This window comes from Vulpes vulpes, unplaced genomic scaffold (genome assembly GCF_048418805.1).
Source record: "Vulpes vulpes isolate BD-2025 unplaced genomic scaffold, VulVul3 u000000648, whole genome shotgun sequence".
Classification (NCBI taxonomy): domain Eukaryota; kingdom Metazoa; phylum Chordata; class Mammalia; order Carnivora; family Canidae; genus Vulpes; species Vulpes vulpes.
Genome location: NW_027325769.1, coordinates 585,150 through 606,232, shown reverse-complemented (window position 1 = coordinate 606,232; position 21,083 = coordinate 585,150). Strand labels below are relative to the sequence as shown.

Below are 21,083 nucleotides of genomic sequence, written 5' to 3'. Positions count from 1 at the left end.
CACAGAGCCTAACGCAGGCCTTGGTCTCAGGACCCTGAGATCATGACCCGAGCTGAAGTCAAGAGTCAGTTCTTCAACTGAGCCACCCAGCTCCCCCCCCCCCCCCCCCCCCCCCCCCCCCCCCGCCTAAGGTGCCGTTTTTACGCTCCTGCTTGTCACAGTGTGAAGTTGCCTAACACTTATCTTCACCATGATCGAATTTCACTGAGGGTGAACAGCTCTTGGGAAATGTCAAAGTGCGTTAAAAATAGGACACGATCAGGAATCCAAAACAGAAAGGCTGTAGTAAGTACGTTATTCTTATTTATCAAACGTGGGGATTTCTGTCCGCCTCCCCCCCCCCCCCCCCCCGCCCCGGCCAAGAAGGTCATTAAAAACAAACAAACAAAAAAAAAAAAAAAACAAGAAAAAACAAACAAAACAAGTATATGGAAGGTCACCTGCTTCCCTTAACTTTTCTGTAAAGGAGCCAGCCTTTCTCTAGTCTTACTTGGCGCATCCAAACAAGTGGCAAAAGGCTATTAATTGCAGTTTCATGTGGCCTGACAGGTTCCTTCTGAAGCAACAATTGAATGAATATTCAACTTCCCTTCATCTGTGACCTCCTCGCCCTGGCCCTTGGAGCTGAAAATAACCTGATCATTTTTAATCAGTTTGTTAAACATTAGGCAGCTTGCTGATTTACTTTTAATCACATTCTGCAGATTTCTAGGCATTTATCTGGCGTTTATTATGAAAATTGCACATTTGTATTCTGGGGATTTTTTTTAATAAAGAAAATAATACTAGGAAATAATGAAGGCAGATTTTTATGCATTAAGAACATGCTAGAAGTATTGCAGGTGTGTGCTAAGCCAAGGGCACGTGAATTCCCTTTAACTGTTTTAAATAGGATTTTTCACAGACATCCGACTGGAGGCACATGAGGCTTTGCCTTCTTTAGATGGTCATAAAGTTGTGTCCAGGGGCACCTGGGTGGCTCTGTCGGCTAAGCGTCTGCCTTCAGCTCAGGTCAAGATCTCGGTTGAGATCCTGGGATGAAGCCCCAAGTCAGGCTCCCTGCTCAGTGGGGAGTCTGCTTCTTCCTCTCCATCTACCCCTCCCTGCCTCCTGGGTTCATTGTGCTCTCTCTCTCTCTCTCTCTCAAATAAGTAAATAAAATCCTTTCAGATTAGTACTGGGAATCTCTACATATGACCATTTAGAAAAATGTCTTATGGAGAAAATCTTGAGATACTGGTTAGTCACTATTTTTCTGTTCATATGAAAGGGGAGTAGAGCTGGGAAATGGTAAGAAATACTAGGAAATACTCTATATTGGGCTTCTTCGAACAATTCATAAGCTTCTCTCTCTTTCTCTCTCTCAAATATGGAGCAAGTCAGGAAGTTTCAGAAAACGTGACACTAGCCTCAATCACACACAACCTTTGGCAGGTCCCTGCATCGTCCTGGTACCATTAGCAGTGATGACCGTGGTCTCCACCACTGCTCCCATCCCACCCTCCACCCCATGAATCCAAGGAGGATTCCAAGGAGGGGAAACGGAGGCAACCTACAGAATTCCAGGAGTGCCACCTGCTTCTGCATCTCCACAGTCTTCTGAGGATGGGCCCCTTCTCTGTCCTGCTCCTACCTGTCCTCCTCACTGTTCTGTCTCCCCCAGGTGGAATACGTGATCAAGTGTGACATGTCAGCGCTGCAGAAGATCCTCTATCGCCACATGCAAGCCAAAGGGATCCTCCTCACGGATGGCTCTGAGAAAGATAAGAAGGTCCGTTTAAGGAGATGATGCAACTCAGCGTGTTGTCTGTCTTCTCCTGGCCGCGACGCCAGATACCCCCCAGGAAGCAGCCCTGCTAACGCTGGCCTGTTCAAGCAAATTTCTGGGCCTTTCCTATAGCTGCCGTAGCTGCCAAAGGAAATCTCGCAACCTCTTTGTTGCAAACTACATTGGGGCAGGAAGAATGGAGCATGTTCGCATCACCAAAATAGCTTTTAGCTCTGCTCATGTCAGTTCTGCAGGGAATGTATTCCACCCAAATGTGGGGTGGCACCTTAGAAGGTTTTAAAATCCTGTGTCACTCCCTGGGCATCTGTTTCGTGCTTCTGTCTTCCCAGAATCCTGGGGAACAGACAGTCGTGTCACAAAGCCATCAACTCTGTATGATTCCCTCCGGTAGGATAAGTCAGTCGAGAAAGATGCTGTATCTGTAACTCAGAAACTGCTATAGAACAGGAGCTCCGGACCCCGATAGGTGTAGGTTACAGGAAGACCTATGGCCCTTTCTGTGAAAGTCTACTTTTTAAAAACAAGGGGTATTTGGTCAATTAACAATTTGTTCTGTGTTTGCTCTCTCCACTTGTTCCCAGGGGAAGGGAGGTGCTAAGACACTCATGAACACTATCATGCAGTTGAGAAAAATCTGCAACCACCCATACATGTTTCAGCACATTGAGGTAAGTCTGCTTCGATTCTGATCCTGATTGCATTATTCCTACTAATACTACTTTTAAAAGAAAAAGAGAGAAAAAAAAAAAGGGAAGGAAAGAGGGTTGAAATATGTGTGGACGTTGAAATGACATGTTCTGATAGCTCGGCGAGCAGAATTAACAAACGTGAGTTTTCTGGTTATGGATTCTCATTGGCACCAAGCACTTGAGCATCTGGAATTTTATAACCAAGGGTTTGAAGCGGTGAGAAAATACTGCAAGCTCGTGCTCATTATGTGGGTTTGGGTAAGTGCTGTGAATTGCCTTGTTATGGTAGGAGCTATGAAATTGAAGGTAATGATGAATACATCCGGCTTCCTCAGGAGGATGCTGTGAAAAATATTAAAGTATCGTATTTGTACCCGCTCAAGAGGAAGATGCTCTCGAAATATTTTCTTTGTAAAAGACACTGACTTCAGTACTGTTATTACTTAGATCTGCATTTTTCCTTTGCTGGCTTCTATCCTGACAGTGTAAATCCTGGCTTTTATCCTGACACTCTGGTCTCACAAAGCTAGTTTTAGGGGTGTCTCACCAAGCTAGTTTTAGGGGCGAGGACATTTTCTGCCCTGTTCACCATGTGCAAGTTTCCAAAATTGACAGAATTTCACCCTCATGGGATCAATTGACCAGAGCAGGAAGGAAAAGGAGTGTCACCGCTGATGCATTTGGTAGTGGTGCAGCCTACTTCCATGGCACATGGGGCTCCAGGAAACCGGGCACTGCGGGCCCCCAGTGCCCGCACTGGTTCATTAAAAAGGAAATAGAAGGTTCTGGAAGTCAGAATTTAAATGATTACAGTGTGAAAATCAAGCTCAAATACTCTTGACTTTGAGTATTTCTTGGCTTTTGATGATTCTTCCCGCCACCCCCCCCTTATTTTTGGCAATCACACTTGTCAGATACAAGTATTTATTGCACACCCTCCACCTGTTCTGGAGACCTCTCCCAGCCTGACACTGCTGCTGCCTGCACAGCCAGAGGGCAGAGTGTCTATAGGCTAACAAGCTCCAGATCCAAGGAAAGTGGCAACAGCCACCATACTAGCCACAGAAGTCAAGTCCTACCCACAAGTCACAGATATTTAAGACACAGAGTGAAGGAGAATCCAGCGTGCAGCAATGAGGCCATGTCCCGGGCCACTCTGTAACCCTGACCTGGTGAAAATCTCTCCTCATGTCCAAGCTTCAGGGCCCTGGACTTGTCATCACGTGGTGCTAGATTATGGGATTGGCAGCGGCTAAACTTTAAAAATAATAATAATGATAATAATAATAATAATAATAATAAGTGAGAAAGCATCTTGGAAACCACTAACATATATTAAACAGATGGAAGGTATCCATGAATTAGTGGTGGATCCTTATTGGTTTGTGACCGGTGTGGTGGTGGGGGGGGACCCAAAAAAATGTCAAGTGATGAAAAAAGACCAGGGTCTTGTCAGGTGAACCCATCACCCTTCCCCTTTCCCGAAAACAATTTTGAGATATTTAGATATTTATTCTCATTCATAGAAGGGTACAGGACTTAGAAGTTATGAAAATTAAGTGTCAGTCTTACTTCATTTTGGCTGTCATGCAAAAATTAGCCTTTGAAACCTGCTAGATGGTGTCAGGAAGGGGGCTTCTGTCTGGAGAACCTGGGGAGGGGAGAATCATAAAAGGAGCTGCTTTTAAGTAACTTGCCTTCCATTCCCTGCATATTTACATTTTAAATAGGCGTCAATAGAAAGACAGACTCTGATTTGCAAAAATTTTTTTAACGTTAAAACTTTCAGAAGCGTTATTACCAGGAAGGAGACCCTCAGCCACTGGCACGCGGAGCCACAGCTATGGCTCGGAGTTGGCGTGTGTGCATTTTGCCTGTGTCTTCGTGCCCTTTGGCACACCACGTTCAGTCATAGGAAGTCACCCCAGAAGCCCCTGTCTCTCTGCTGGGCTCATGGTTTCCCCAAGGGCTTCCAAACCAGGCGAAATGAAGACATTTTTAAAACTATGCTAATCTCTCAATTTATCACTGTGCACTGGCATGTGCCATCTCTTTGGTTTTCACAGCCCTGCTTAGGTGATAGGGATGGATCCCAGAAGATCTAGCGAGGAGTGGCTGCTGGTGGAGAGAGAAGGCATGGCTCTTGGGGTCAGAGTGGGCTTGAGGCTGTTGTCCATCACCTTTGATTTTGCCAGCGGGGCAGCGTTGTGAGGGGCCAGAGCCCACCGTGGGTGATGAGGGTATGTGAGAGGAGAGTCGTAGGCAGAGATGTGCCCCCCTGGGAGGCAAAGCTTTGCCAGTGGGGGAAGAAAGGAAGCAGGGGAGGGAGTCAGCGGGCGGCTGATGTGAAGGTGTGATCCGCTCTCCTTCTCCACAGATGGTCCCAGTTCCATCCAGCAAGCCTGGAAACACCACACAGAGGACCGGAATTTATTTCTTGTTCAGGATCAGTGCAGGGAGGGGATGATGGGATCAAGTAGTTTAAGTTCAATTTGAAATCCTAGAAATTCTCACTTTAAATTTAAAATTCTGTATTTTTTAAAAATGGAAGCCCAGGCACCGAAGGGAGGGGTCGGTGTCCACTGAGGGCCTTCTTTGTAACAGGAACAAAGCATAGTATGGAGGGATTTCAGGATTTCTCTAAACACAGATTTAGAACATGGTGCACGATCACTGTTACCTTTACTGTTGAATTTTTTTGCAGTATGTTTTCGGTGCACATCTGAATCCTGATCAGCTTGCATTAGGCTCTTCCTCGAGTCTAGACTCTATAAACTCCTTGGGGATAGATCCTTGAGTTGTTTCTGGATCCCCTGTACCTACATGGCTCACCCCTGGCTCAATAGATGCTTAGTCACTGTTTGATGAGAATTTCAGTACAAGATTCTGGAGACAAAACTCCCGGGACACATTCGTGGCAGAACAAAAAGTCTGAATTCAATGACATTGAGTTTCTGGTTGATCAGCTAACGAATATTTTTTTACTTATTATTTTGTTTAACCATATTCTAGAAATACACGGGATGACGTCACTCAGAGTAATTATTGAGTTAATAATTTACATATCCGGGTGGGGTTTTTTTTTTTTAATCATTTTTTTTTCTCCTCTCCATTTTAAAGGAATCTTTTGCTGAACACCTGGGCTATTCAAATGGAGTCATCAATGGGTAAATCTTAAAATTTATCTTTCTTCCAAAAAGTAGTTTGTTGGTCATACTTAAGCTTTTCCCTCCATAGTGTTTCCTGTCACACACGTACCTACTGCCAGGCTCCTGTGCTCTCCCCTCACCTCAGCAGAGCATATAGGGGTTGTGAACCAAAATGATATCTGTTTTCTCTTTTATGTTACTGGCATAAATTACCGCATGCCCTGAGCAGGTGGCTATTCAAAGGACGTAGATCTCATTTAATGAACTTAAGAGTATCCTAGTGTCCTAAAAATGTCATGGAAAATTCGGAGAGTTGTTACTTATCACCAATAGCATAGCTTGGGCCAAAAGAGAATTTATTGTATTAAATTTCAAGTTGATACTTAACACTGACGTGCGTGAGAGGAAATATCTCATCTGCCAAAATTATGTGTGACTTTACAGTAATTCATCAAAGTATGGTCCATCTAAGAAACTTTTTTTTAATTAGTGTGCATTAAAAGAGTGTCATGCCTTGCAACAACAACAGAAAAGAAACTTGCATCAACAGAAAGTCTCTCTGTTTCGCACCAGGGAAAATTGATTATTAGGATGTAGGGGCCATTCCTGGATCCCAAAGGCAGACAGATGGTGTCACTGGGCTAAAGCAATAGAAACTGGGACCTGTCTAGATAGAACCAGTGCCACTAGGCCCTCCTAGTCCTGCTTGCTTTCCTGTGCTCTGGGTCCCGTGGTCACTCCTGGTGCCATCACATGGCCGGGGTTGCAGACTGAAACCATGGCTACAGGAGACATTTGGAGGACAGAGGTTGGAGTGGGGGACTGGTGTTGGGAAGACACACACTTGAAAACGTGTCTGTTAGGGACAATGCGCACTGTGTCACAAAATCAGCTACCAGATGACACATTTCAGTGTCGTAGACCTGATGGGTTTCCCCAGCCATATCACCCCTACAATTAAGTTTTAATGATTTAACATGCCCCAGTTGACAAAAGAGAGATGTTGTTTATTATGGAAGGGAAAAGGCCTTGCTTTGGCTCACGGACCCTCTGGCAGCAGCACTCACCACCATCCCTTTTTGATCTGAACTTCTATGTCAGCCAGGCCTCTTGTCCCCTGCCCAGCCTGTTCCTACAGTGTACACAGCGATCTTCTGGAAAGATGTGGGAGGTCTCGCCACAGCCCTGTTTCAGATCTGTTGGTGGCTTTCCATGGCACTTAGAGCTAACATACTCAGTGTGGCTAAAAGAGCATCTGTCCCCTTCTCCCACCAGCTGCCTCCCTGTGCGCCTCTCCAGAATGCCCCTGTCGCTCAGGCTCAGCTGCTCAGACTCACTGGGCTCCTTTACTCCACAGGGCCTTTGCACATACTCGGCCCACTTCCTGGAGTCTCCACCCCTCTCCTGCTCTTCCTTCAAGCCCTCTGTTCTTCAGCCAGCTGCCTTTCTGCTCATTATTTGAGGTTTTAGCTAAACTCTTCTTCCTTCAGCAAGGCCACCTGCATCAAGGTCCTGCAGAGCTTCTTCTAGAAAGGGCCAGATCTTGAATATTTTTGCTTTGGTGGGTCGCAAAGTCTCTGTCCCAACTTTGCCATCGTGTGGTGTGAAAAGCAGCTGTAGACAAAAACAGAAATGCGGGAACCTGGCTGCATTCCATTCCCTCTATTTACAAGAGAAGGCAGCAGGCCAGGGCCTAAATTTGCCAAGCCCTGCTCTAATTTAAAGATGTCACATGTGGGCACACGTTGTCCCATAGCCACTTGTTACTTTTCCTCTGCCGGGCTTATCACAACTTGCAATTGGCCGCACTGAAGGCAGGGATCCTATTTTTCTCATCGCCATCCATATGCCTGGAATTGTGCCTGGCAGGTAGTAGGTGCTCAATAAATATTTGGACGCATCCTGAGGGCCCCTAACTTAATAATCTTATGGGCTTACCAGGTAGCATGTTAAGGAAACACAACACGTTCATGACTATGTGTGGACGAGAGAGAGAGATTAAGAGAGAGAGAGAGAGAGAGTGCAGAGGGGGAGAGAGAGAGAGGGAGAGAGCATGCAGGAGTATTAGGAACACGCAAGGATGTTCTTCTCCCTCCAAAATCTGTCGCCGTCCTTGGCATCTACAACGTACTCCTTGTCAGTTGTGTATAGCAGTATTTCCTTTTTGCCACGGCGTGGCCCCATCGCCCTGGAGGGGATACCCACTCATTCCTTCATCCCACCATTAGTCCACTGAATGTTCCCGACGCACCAGGCAGTGCCTGAAAAGCCAGGCCACCCGGGATCCTTCAAGAAGACTGCAGCAATACCGTCTTCTTGTTTTGCCTTTCTGGGTTCAGGGCTGAGCTGTATCGGGCCTCGGGGAAGTTTGAGCTGCTTGATCGTATTCTGCCAAAACTGAGAGCCACTAATCACCGCGTGCTGCTTTTCTGCCAGATGACGTCCCTCATGACCATCATGGAGGATTACTTTGCTTTTCGGAACTTCCTGTATCTCCGCCTTGACGGTGAGTCCCATCGGGATCGGGCTTGGGCTCGGGAGCCCCCTCCAGGGAGGGTGCTGGCCACGGGGGTCGGGGTGGCCTGGGTGCGCCCGAGCCCCCGGCAGGAGGGGTGGAGCTGCTGGAGAGCTAACTAGCGGGGTGAGCGCAGCCTCCCCAGATAGCAATTTTTACATCATCTGGCTTAAAAATCAGCCAAAACCACTTGCACAGCTGTTTAGCCCCCCCGGACAAGCCAGCACAAGTGGACTTGGAGGCAGTTCTAAGAGCCACAATTAAACAGTGAAACTGAATTAAAACCTAGAAGCCGCCTCCGCTCTTCGGATGGCCTGTTACCTGCGCCGCCCAGTACTTCGGATCAGCGCTCAGCTTTCGGGTCCAGGCGTATTTGAAGGGGATGAGGGCGGTGCCTCCTCTCTTCGCTGACACCCTATTTACTCATTTAAGATGACTCTGCATTATCATTAAAGCTTCTTTCTTTTTCCAAATAGAACATTTCTCCCTGCCACGTTGAGAGATAGGGCCCCACTGTGTCCTGGGTTTTCCCGACTCTGTAAAAGATTTGGCTGATCTGCCTGGCATTTCAACTTTTTAGAAAATTAGTAAATAATGCGAACGGAAGGAAACATGAATTTAGAGGCATTTCTGAAACTCCCTATGATTTGGATGCCAGCCCTAGTATTTTCAAGGTGAAGGATACCAAATTTCCTCTACGGTGGCAGGGGGTCGTGCTTCCAAAGGGCGGCACGTAGGAGTAGGAGCGTGTTTTCAGCCAGCATGGTTGGAATCTGTGCGCACAGAGTAGGGCAGCGGTGCTAATATCAGTTTGTATCTGATGCGATCTTCAAGTTATTGTTAAATTTTTAAAGTTTATGTTCCATTAAAAGGTTTTTGTTTGGGGGCATCTGGCTGGTCCAGTCGGTTAAAGGTCTGACTGTCGATTGCACCACAGGTCTGGATCTCAGGGTCACGAGTTCGAACCTCGTGTTAGGCTCTGCACTGGGCATGGAGCCCTACCTAAAAAAATAAATAAGTAAAAAAAATAATAATAGATAAAAAAATAAAAGGTTTTGCTTTATTTTCAGCCTAACATTTTATCCCCCTGTTGCCATTAATTTGATAGAAGTGGATATACACCAATCTCAGACCTTCTTTTTGTTGCTCTTATTTTTTAAATGAATTCTCTCTGTGGTCTACCTCTTAGGATATTATTAATTTTTAAATTAATTGTACCTCAGACATGTGAATTTTTAAAACTTTTTTTTTAAGATTTTATTTATTTGAGAGAGAGCATGAGCAGGGGGTGGAGCAGAGGGAGAAGCAGGCTCCCTGCCGAGCAGGGAGCCCGATGTGGGGCTTCATCCCAGGACCCTGAGATCATGACCTGAGTTGAAGGCAGACACTTAACTGACTGAGCCACCCAGGCACCCTAAAAATCTTTTTTACCTCTCCCCTCCAAAGTCACCACAAACAGATGCATGGTTAAGTCAGCATTCCTTCTGAGTTCCTGACACAGTTCTGTCATCCAGTCTGTCTCTTTTGGCGCATCTCCTGCACTGTGTCTCGTCCTCTGTCCTTTGACCTGATTCTCCTGTCTCTCTCTGGGAGGGACTAGGTCAGCGCTCGTTTGAAGGGCAGGCCCACCTTCCCTGCAGCTCAGATGAGGGGCAGCCCTGCCCTTGTGTCCTGCACAACCGCTGGTATTACTTTGTGGCTTTTGGCTTGGCATCTCCCCCTTTTGAGGACTGTGCCCTTGGAATATTCCAGTCTGTGAAACTGGCGAGAAGCACTTTCCTTGAAACGAATCTCTCTAATGTTTTCTTACCCACTCGAGAGAGCATCTTTCAAGCTGTTGTTGGTTGCTGACCTTTATTATCCATTTGTTATTAATAATAATTGTCATAAAAGGTAGCGTTTCTGGAATGCCTAACTGCCAGTGGGATACCAGGCAAGGCGCTTCATGCACATTATTAATCTAATATTCTCTGCAAACAAGCTACTTTGATTCCCCTTTCACCACGGTACAAATAGGATCCCCATTTGACAGATGGAAAAACAAAGGTTTAGAGAAATGAGGTAACCTGTGAAACCGGTTCCTAACTTAGATCTCTCTGATTCCAGCTTCGTTCAGAATCAGTTTTAGCAGAGCCAGGGAGATACATCCCATCTCTGGAAACGCAGGCTGCTTTCCTGGCGACAGCATTTTAAGAATGATTTTGAACTTACTCAAAAATTTAAAGTGATGAATTGGAACGAGATATGAGATGAATGGAGCCACTCAGTGTTCCTGCCATCAGAGAGAGCCCTTAACCATTAGGTTGGAGGAGACAATAAGTAAACAAGCTTCGTAATAAAATGTTACAGATGGAGTAGAGAAAACTGTACAGGCTTCTACCCTTGAGAAACAGCAGGCATTTGTTTTGGGGCTGGAGAGGATCGATGGGCAATCAATGTACTCACTTGCAAGTAATCCACCCTCCAACCACCTGCCCCTTCACCCGTTAGTTAAAATGACTTCAGACTTTCATTGCCGAATTTGATGTCTCAGATTTTTGACCTCAGTGGGGGAAAAAAATCACTCAATGACAGCTAAACAGACTTTTTTTTCTGCAAAGATTATGGTTGCATGAACAGATTTGGCTACTGTCCCGTTAGAGTCTTTGTTTTCTCTGGAAATGATTTTTGAGTGAGAGCAAGTGGTGAAGCTGCATCCCAGAAGACAAAATTTTCCCAAAGCAGCTGAAACTAAGTTAAAATTAGTAATCATGAAAGCCTGGCAGTGTGTTCCTTCTGGCACATTCTGCAACTTGCAACACAATTGGGCTTGCTATTAATTGTGTTCTTGGTTATGTTCTACTTCAGAGTCTAACAGAACATGGGGCTGATGCTTATACTGAGGGTGTGAAATCCTGTGCCACCTGCAAAGAGCATTTACTTGCCTTGTGGATAAACCCTAACACGGTGGTTTGAAGCTCCCTGAGCACATAGCCCAAGGATTGCTGATGATCAGCAAAGATCTTGACTTGGGGAACCTGTAGCTAGTGGGAATGGTAATCCAGCAAATTCTGAATCTTGTTAACTAGAAACGACATAGCTTTGCATGAAAGGTAATTTAATCATGGATTTTTCTGGCTTTGAAAATTCATCAAGTTCCCAGCTAGTTATATGGTTCGAATTCACACCAGATATATGGTCAGTCTATTTACTTGAGGTATCTGGTGTAGGGCTTATTGACCAGATAATTTGGGTGTTTCTTTTGTTTTCCAGGGCTTTATTTTGTACTTCGGGGTATTTTATCCTAAGGAGTCATATCCAGTAACTAGTTTAATTTATATCTTAATGCATGTGGTCATTAGCCGATTCATTTTCAGTGGATTTAAAACTGAGTTTACATCCCCAGAGTATATAGATACTGTACCCTGCTGTCAGAAAACAGACATCATTGCCTCTGGAAACTCCTTCTTTCCCTTACTTTAGAAACTTTGTTTGTTTGTTTGTTTGTTTCTGTGGCTTTCCATTTGGTTCAAGGCAGAGGGTATATATGTGAACAGTGATTCCATGTGAGTAATTATTGCAACTGGAAGTACGATATAGTGAACAGGTTTCGTGATAGCGTAGAACTCGTCTTTCATTAGCATCGTGAACAAATAGGTCACCTTGGTCTCGGAAAGCCAACTCTGAAAAGAAAAGAAAAAAAAAAAGAGCCTCACATATTTGAAACCTTATTCAGCAGAGCACATTTAGTGCGCCTCCCCCCAAGTCTAAACTCTTTACCATTTCTCATTGCAGGATTTGGCCAGGTGGCTAAACTTGAAATCTAATTTAGAAAGCAAAATGATCCCTTAAAGAACATTGCTTCATTTAATGAGGAGAACCCCCAAAACCCCTTGGTCCTAATCTCCGTTGGATATATGGGGCGAATTGGAGATTTTTCCCTCCTTCCTCAGGAGGGTACTGACTATTTTTAGTAATATGAAGAATTAATAATACCCCTCATGTTTGGGTATTATTACCCATGTTACCCTCACAGTAACATGATTTGGTAAACTCGTCACTTAAATGTTTTAATCCTCTGAAATAGGCTGCTGGTGTATTTTCATCCTTAAAAAAAGAACACCATGTAGAAATAATATTTGTATAGCAGGCGTTTAGGGGCTATCGTGTGACATGCATATGTGTTTCCCAAAAGCCTAAAGCCTTTTTCAGAACTCTGCGGCAATGCTTCCCAGGTAAATGCATTACAGACGCATAGTGTGTGATGGAGTAGCTGATTTGGGAGGCAGGTTGGGGGGACTTCCTGCCCTAAACGTGAGCACTCTGCTCTGGGGTTTGGCGCTGTCTGCTTATTCCCCATTGTGGAGTTTGTCCAGGCACCATGAGGCCAGCCATCGGCAAGTGTGTCACATGCTGCTTTGTTGGGTTTTAGGTCACCACCCTTTTTAACTCAACAGAGCAGAATGCCAACATGAGGAACAGACTAAAGACTTTGCACACATGTATACACACACATATGTGTGTGGGGGGCTATCGTGGCTTCAAGTCCTGCTAACCAGCTTAAGAATAATTCCTTTCACGTTTTATGTGTTTCCCAGCCAGATCATGCTCAGGAGCAATCCAAACGGTAAAACAAGGTGGAAACCGATTTCCCTTCTGTTTCCACCCTCTTGGCATAAAACGAGTGCTCGCTCTAATGCCCGTCGGCAAAATTGCTTTAAACCATGACCATAATCTTTGTAGACATGTGTAGGTGTGTGTAGGTGGGTTTTAAAAAGTTATTTGGTGTTTTAAAGCACAGAAATAAATCCAGAAAATGTTTTCATTAAGTTTTAGGGTAACGTGAGAATGTTCTGGAATTTGTAAAGGTGCAAAGGCGCCCAGTCCTAAGGGTTTAAACCCAGCATTTTGAAACAGTGGGTAGTAGGCCGCGTTCCTTCTTGATTTGAGAAAAGTCTCTTTCTCTCTCTCTTTTTTTTTTTTTTTTTATGTTCTGAAAGAAACGTTCAGAGTTTCTTTCAAAAGAAAAAGTACAGGGATCCCTGGGTGGCGCAGTGGTTTGGCGCTTGCCTTTGGCCCAGGGTGCGATCCTGGAGACCTGGGATCGAATCCCACATCAGGCTCCCGGTGCATGGAGCCTGCTTCTCCCTCTGCCTATGTCTCTGCCTTTCTCTCTCTCTCTGTGACTATCATAAATAAAAAATTAAAAAAAATAAAATAAAATAAAAAAAAAAAAAAAAAAAAAAGAAAAAGTACAAAAAGCTCAGAGAATTACCTCACCCATGCCACGTAGGAGTCTGTTTCCCCAGGAGGCCGCCGTTCTCTCTAGCTCCGTGCCATTTTCAGACAGCACTTAATTGGCAGATTTTACTTTGCTTTACCCATAGGCACCACCAAGTCTGAGGACCGTGCTGCTTTGCTGAAGAAATTCAACGAGCCCGGGTCCCAGTATTTCATCTTCCTGCTGAGCACCCGAGCGGGCGGCCTGGGCTTGAACCTCCAGGCAGCTGATACCGTGGTCATCTTTGACAGCGACTGGAATCCTCACCAGGTCTGTCTGTCTCTGGCGTGGGTGGCCAAGCGTCCCTGCTGGACCTGGAGGGATGACGTATCAGTGTCGTCATTCACATTGGTGGGAAAAAGCAGATTTCCCAAAGAGCGGGCCGTCCTCTAGGCGGCCCTGCACCTATCATGGCCCGTTCCTCCCCTCCCTCGGAGCGTAGCTGGTGAGGCATCTTACTCACGCTTTCCCTGCGCCCTGGCAAGGCTCCACCCTGGGGCACAGGAGCTCAGTCTCGGCTTTGCTTTAACCGCATCTCCCGGGGCTGACCCCAAAGCAAAGGAGGTTTGGTTATAGGATAAATCACAAATGCTCCAGAATAGGGTACGCCTGGGTGGCTCAGTGGTTGAGCGTCTGCCTTCGGCTCAGGGTGTGATCCCGGGGTCCTGGGTCCTGGGACTCGCCCCCGCGGGGAGCCTGCCTCTCCGTCTGCCTGTGTCTCTGCCTCTCTCTCTGCGTCTCTCCTGAATAAAGAAAATCTTTAAAAAACAAAAAAGCTCCAGAATAAAAAACAACAAACTAAACATTTATTGCACCCTGACTCTGCGCCATCCTCTTGATGTGCGTTGCTTCATTGCGTTTTCACAACCCTGTGAGGTTGTTAACATCACGAGCTGCCTCCTTCCAGTCACCGACACTGAGTAGTCCCCAGAAGCTGTAAGTAAGAAGTTCCCGCAGGTCGAACAATTAGTATAGCATCGTTTGTCTTTTAGTCTGTGTGTTTTGATTAACACTGCCCTCAGAGAATATTCCACGGAGCATCTACTAGTAAGTTCCTGGAGACGGGTAACTTTACAGTTATCATTTTTCTAGGAACACTTTGGTGATTGAGAAAGCCCAGGAGAAGGGGCCCCTCGTGGCACACCTGGGGTTGCCTACATCACTTGGGGAGATCGTGCACCTGCTCCTATGAAATTGGGTGGAATGATGTCCATCGGGATCGGATTCATTTTAGAACACATGTGAATTCAAAATAGCAGAAAAGGAAAACGGCAGGTCTCCCGTGTGACTATGAATCGTATGTCAGTCTAACCCCGGGCAGCTCACTGTGCCTCGGTTTCCTCAACTGCAGGCACGCCGAGTGGTGCTCCCTTGGTGGGCCGTGGTGGAGACAGAGGACAAGGCTCAGAGCACGCATTGGGGGTAGGACACGGAGCCCGAGCTGCACAGAGCTATGAGAGGGCTTTTTAACACCATGCACACCTGCTGCCCATTCCCTGCCACCCAGTTTTGTAGGTGCTTCCCACACTTCTCTAGACCTTTTCAAAAGCTCCCCAGAGATTCTGGTGGCGTTTCTCTCATAGCCGAGGAGCGCTAATGTCAGGAACCAACCAGTGGTTCCACACCTCGGGTTTTGCAGTGGAGCTGGACTCCTGCAGTGCTCGCCACTCTGTATCTGGGCCAGTACATTAAAGAAAGTTTCTCTGGAAACATCATTTCCAAACATTTGGAAAGGGTTTGGGAGCCACCAGCACAGTATATCAGCTCCAAGTCTTCAGGAAATATTTTCTTTTTTCCAAAAGATTTTATTTATTTATTCATGAGAGATATGCACAGAGATGGCAGAGACACAGGCAGAGGGAGAAGCAGGCTCCATGCAGGGAGCCTGACGTGGGACTCGATCCGGGGACTCCAGGATCACGTGTGGAGCTGAAGGCAGACGCTTAACTGCTGAGCCACCCAGGCATCCCTTTGGGAAATATTTTCATACATTTTATATATGTTTAAATCCCACGTTGAGTTCCCGGGCACAGGTGCAATTCTTTTTTTTTTTTTTTTTAAGATTTTAATTTATTCATCAGAGACACAGAGAGAGGCAGAGACATAGGCAGAGGGAGAAGCAGGCTCATCCTCACAGGGAGCCCAATGTGGAACTCGATCCCAGGACCCCGGGATCACGCCCTGAGCCTAAGGCAGATGCTCAACCACTGAGCCACCCAGGTGCCCCTCACAGGTGCAAATCTTATTCACGTGAAAGACCAGCAGTTTTCCCTTTGACTGTTGTGAATTCAGCATTCATTCCATATTTCACTAGTGGCTGCCAGGCCACAGGCACCGGGCTCGGCCGGGCATCTAGGGGAGGAGTATGAGATTCGTCTCCTCCTGGGGTGCTCAGTGTGATTTTGATCAGCTTACCTCTGCTGCCTGAATCTTTACTGAGAAAAAAATAGCTTGTCTATAGGCGAATGGAAGTTTCTCTAGATTTTATCTTCGGAGGTTAGCACATCTGTGGCATCTCTGCTGACCACCTGCTTTGGCACAGTGCAAATTCCAAGTGCCAGAGGCATTCACTGTCTCTGGAGATGCTGATTTACCAGGGAAGAGATGCTGGGACATCCATGCCCCGCCCCCCTCTGTCTCTCTCTCTCTCTCTCTCACACACACACACACACACACATACACACACACACACACACACACACACAACTTACAACCATTAACTAAAGGTAGAACTCCAGAACTAAGTAAATTGCACAAGCATTGAACAACTCGTTCATCTTTCACTGTATATGAACTAAAATTTAGGCAACAAAACACACAGGACCTCAGATTTCCCCTGGCCTAATTTACCATAGATTCCTGGCACTGGGGCATGTATTTGTCCAAATATTTTTATCTGCCATAGGTAGATTTCCCTGCCACCTGATTTGGGCAGCAGGGCTGACCAGATACTTCATGCCTGTCACTTGAACATGGCCATTAGTTTGTGCAGAATTTTTTTTTCCTTTTCAAAAGTCAGTGATCTTAGGGTGATAGAGCGAGTATTGATTTTTCCTGTAAAAGGTTAAGAGAACTAACTTTCCCTGAACAACGACCCTGCTAGATACTACAGGGCAATTTGCGAACCTAACTTCATACCTAGTCCTTGAAATAATTTCCACATCAGGAAACCAGTCACTATTAAGTTGTCTGTGTCTGCCTGGGCCTGAATCCTGGCTTTGGGCTCTGTCCACCCTGTACCCCTGCATAAATGCTGCATGGTCCCCAAGACAAAAGGTGTGGAGCTCTTTTTACTGTGTTAGCTTCAGCATGCGTTGAAAAAAAAACAAAGAGTCTGTAATAATTCTTTGTCATGTTGAATCAAAATTAAGGCACATTGACCAAATAGTGGTTCTGTTTGATAGAAGTCGACAGGTTGAAGACAGAGACTTAAAAGTCGGTAATTGGAGGCCCTCACTAGATGTAGAGGTAGAACATATACATGTGGAATCAGCAATAAAATCCCTCGGGATTACTGAGGCTCTCATGTCCAAACTGTGGATTGGAAACGTGGGTTGGTACTCTTCTCATTAGCCCGTGGAGCTGGAGTTGTGTTGTTTAGACAGAAGGGCCAACCACAGAGGCCTTGGGAGGCCCTCTCCTCAGGCTACGTTCTTGTCTTCAGATATAATCACACCTAATTAGTGTGACTGAGTGTCAGACCACCAAGATCTCAGAAGTATCGAAGAATTCATCCAGTAGTGACAGCACGTATTTCTTTGTCACCCTATGCCCTCCCTCCCCATTTTGGCGTAGAGGCTCACAGGCTTACATTCCATAGACTTCTTCAGCCTAGAAACGCTCATTTTTGCTATTTTCCAAATAGATGGTTTTACACAGGCAGAAACCACTGTTGCCACCACAAAACAGAACAAAACAGAACACCTAATTGCAGCCAGCTCCCGAGGCTTCAGACTCGTGACTGTGTTTGTAGATGACCCGTGCCCTCTGCCTCCTTGCCTATCATATTGTGCTGCCACCAGATCTTAGTATTTTTGTGATTTATCAGCCTCTTCCAGGGCAGAGGTCAGCAAACTCACACCTGTGGGCAGAATCTGGCCTGCCACCTGCTTTTCTAAGACCTGCCAGCTAAGAATGGTGTTTTTCCCATTTTTAAGTAGAAAAAATGTAAAATGGAGAAAAATAGATGATGATGGTGATCATCCTTTTGGTGAGAACAGTTGCGTGCTATTTGCCCTCGGCCCAGACAACCTGGAATATTTGACTATTACCAGATAAGTATCTTGCTCTTGAGCCCATTACAGAAACAGCTCGCTGACCCCTGTTTTAGAAGAGAATCCAGAGGTTGACAGCACACGACTTGCCATCTCGGCCGCTGCTTCACCATGCTGGTGAGCATGTGTTGAGAGAGATGATTGAACCAAGATCTTGTGAATAAAGTTTAGGGTTCTGCCCCCCAACTTTGGATTCTACTTATCCACCTCACTTTCTCCTCTTTGGAAAACCCTCTAATTTGGAGAGGTGCCTGCTACGTTCATGATTCAGCTGTTATTTAATATTATTCAGACATCTTTCTGAGGAACAATTTTTGCCTCATTAGTCATCTCATCATAAAGGTCCCTGTAGCAAAGATAGGTCTCCTAGGCAGACTTTGGCCTGTTGTCACCTTATGCCACATGTATGACCAGGAAACTCGTCTAGTCAAGAGGATGGGCTTACAGCTATAGAGCATCAGCTCTGTGCAAAACCAGCTGCTAGGGGTGCGGGATACAGGGAACAGACTTTTGCCCTAAAAATGTAAACAGGTCTAATTGGAGACACATGGAAACCACTACTTAGCATTGGCGCAGAGACCATCACCTGGACCAGAGTGACTGAAAATGACAGACCAAGAGGTTTTTAGTGTGTAGCATCAAGAACAGATAACTCGGCCTTATAGGTTTACGAAGGTTTTTTTATTAAAAGATTTCATCAAAACTGTTTTCTTCTTATAAGAGTAAAATACGTATAAAGCAGAAAAAAAATGGTAAACCACTTGAAAGTAAAATGAGGAAAATTCAATAGTGACTGTACTCTCGTTACTTGGGAATGTTGATAATGTTGGCATGGCCTTCCTGCCTTTTCTTGGTATAGGTAAATATGAGCATATAAGATCTTGATGTGCATACTTCTGTGTAACTTGTAGTTTTTACTTATCAGAGCTCCGTGTCATTAAATCTATAATTGATTGTACGGTAGTGTACATATAGCATAGGGTACATACATACAAAGACTAATTTTTTTTAACCAATGTGTTACCGTTGAATGTTGATTGAATTCTGCTTCTTAAAAAAATTGTAAATAATATATAATGGCAAGAGGTACACCCTTATCTATAAATCTTTGTGCACATCCATGATTATTTCCATACGTAAATTTTCGGGAGTTAGGGGCCATACCCAGTCTTCACTCTTTTGATACACAGTGCCAGATTTCGGTCCCCCAAAATGTGACAAATTTAGTATTCCACTAGCTAGCAATCCTTTTCATTCCCCAAACTAACAGTTGCATCTTTGGTGGAATTAGATCCCAGGAGATCTGCCACCAGAGCAATCCCTGTACTTACAGTGTGTATGCATAACATTTGTATGTATTAGTTCATAGATACTTAAAAATTCTTCTTTAACACTATACCAGTGTCTGTGGTCTCCTGCAATTTAAGGTTATAGGTAATATCAAAGTCCTAATTCTGACATCGAATGTATTGGGTTTTTTGTTTGTTTGTTTTGCTTTTTTAGCTAAGGCCTCCTTCTGGTGGCCAAACGAGCCAACCTGAGCCCAGCTTCCATCAGTTAGGGCTGAACTAACTTCCCATGTTAAAAATGAAAGCAAAGTCTTTGATGAGCCCTGGTGGGTTAAATAACCCTCCTCACTTCCCTCTGGGGCCGGAGACTTGTTTTCTCGGCCAGTGCGCACTGGCCCTCACAGCGTGTTGTCCTCCCTCACAGGATCTGCAAGCACAAGACCGAGCTCACCGCATCGGCCAGCAGAACGAGGTCCGGGTGCTGAGGCTGTGCACAGTGAACAGCGTGGAGGAAAAGATTCTCGCAGCCGCAAAGTACAAGCTGAACGTGGATCAGAAAGTGATCCAGGCGGGCATGTTTGATCAGAAGTCTTCGAGCCACGAGCGGAGGGCATTCCTGCAGGCCATACTGGAGCACGAGGAGGAGAACGAGGTATTCCAGAAAGCCAAGTTCATGAAATCCAACGGTGACCTTTTGTCTCCGAAGGATTAAGAATGACCCCTTTGTTCTTTGAAGAATTTCCCGGGCTGACTTTAATTAAAATGAATAAATTAGCTGCTATCTTCCATCCCAAATGCAGAAAGCCTCTGAAAGTTATCCAAGCCAGTGTCTTAAAAGCATTTGCTAGAGGGAGCGCAGGGCCCAGCCAGTGCAGATGTCAGAGGTGCACCCCCCTCGGGCACCTGATTGGATTGTAAATACTGCCCTCTGTAGGGAAGGCACAGAACTGCAGACGGGCCTCCTGGTGGGTTGGGGGTGGGGGGCCAAAATCTGGAAGGAGCCAGGAGGAAGGGCCCCTCTTTGCCTCTTCTCTCTGCCATCCCCCAGGGCCCTCTGTTGTCTTTTGCCTTTTGATTAAGCGCTTCAGTGTGCTTGCAGGACAAGCCGTCACAGCCATCTTAACTTACTTACTTGTACTCGGAAAGCATGACTCTCACCTCCAGTTCAAATTTTTCTGTAAAAACTGACCAGAGGCTGAGAAAATGACTGGGGGCGGGGGGTAGGGGGGAGGTGAGGGGCACGGAATCTCTCTTTTCTTGGGAAGATTGTCCAAAGAACGCATTGCTTATGTTTCTCAAGGAGGGGTGGGGATGGTCTTCAGGTTGTCACTTGTATTTTTTTTTTAAGATTTTATTTATTTATTCATGAGAGGCACAGAGAGAGGCAGAGACATAGGCAGAGGAAGAAGCAGGCTCCCTGCAAGGAGTCGGATAGGGGACTCGATCCCTGGACCCAGGATCACACCCTGAGGGGAAGGCAGATGCTCAACCGCTGAGCCACCCAGGTGCCTTGTATTTTTTTTTTTTTGATTGCCAGTTTTGATAATTCTGCAGTAAATTTTCAACCCAAGTAGACTTGAAAGAGATCAGAGACATCATTCTAATGTAGTCCAGAAAATGGTGCAAAATATCAGTACCAACTCCTATCATAAAATTGTCTTAGAATGGACACATTTGGTTCGATGTCCCTGTATTTGTAAACTAAAGAGTGAACTATTTAAGGCATTAGAGATAGCTTGACTTTGCCTTCAGTGGGATATATGTTTTGAAATCTTCTATAAATTATAAGTCAAATTCTTTTAAAAGCCTCACATACTTTTTTTTCGCCCAAAACGAGTCTAAATGTAAAGTAGATCTTGATATTTAAATAAATCCTGAAAGGAATCTTTCTGCAAACTGAGGAGTACTTTTTTATCGTGCATCTTCCTAACTTGTCGGTCTTATATATTTGGTTAGTTATATATTAGATTTCATTAAAAAAATGAAAAATAGATGTACACAGACATCCATATATTGACACACATTTAAAAAATATTTATCTTGAGAGCCTGGGTGACTCAGTCAGTTAAGCCTCTGTCTTCAGCTTAGGTTGTGACCCCAGAATCCTGGGACCAAGAC

At 45.3% G+C, this 21,083-nt stretch overlaps 1 protein-coding gene across 2 annotated transcripts in view; it reads left to right on the top strand.

The window, feature by feature from the left end:
- Window positions 1-110: 110 nt before the first annotated feature.
- Window positions 111-21,083, top strand: part of LOC140597280 (probable global transcription activator SNF2L2) — a 96,030-nt gene continuing 75,057 nt past the window's right edge. For both annotated transcript variants that reach the window (XM_072745317.1, XM_072745316.1), the window contains exons 1-6: window positions 111-1,771; window positions 2,371-2,457; window positions 5,599-5,645; window positions 7,967-8,133; window positions 13,509-13,672; window positions 19,390-19,617. In XM_072745317.1, the coding sequence (XP_072601418.1) occupies window positions 1,688-1,771; window positions 2,371-2,457; window positions 5,599-5,645; window positions 7,967-8,133; window positions 13,509-13,672; window positions 19,390-19,617 (777 nt within the window). In that variant the 5' untranslated portion in view covers window positions 111-1,687. The remainder of the gene's footprint in view (window positions 1,772-2,370; window positions 2,458-5,598; window positions 5,646-7,966; window positions 8,134-13,508; window positions 13,673-19,389; window positions 19,618-21,083) is intronic.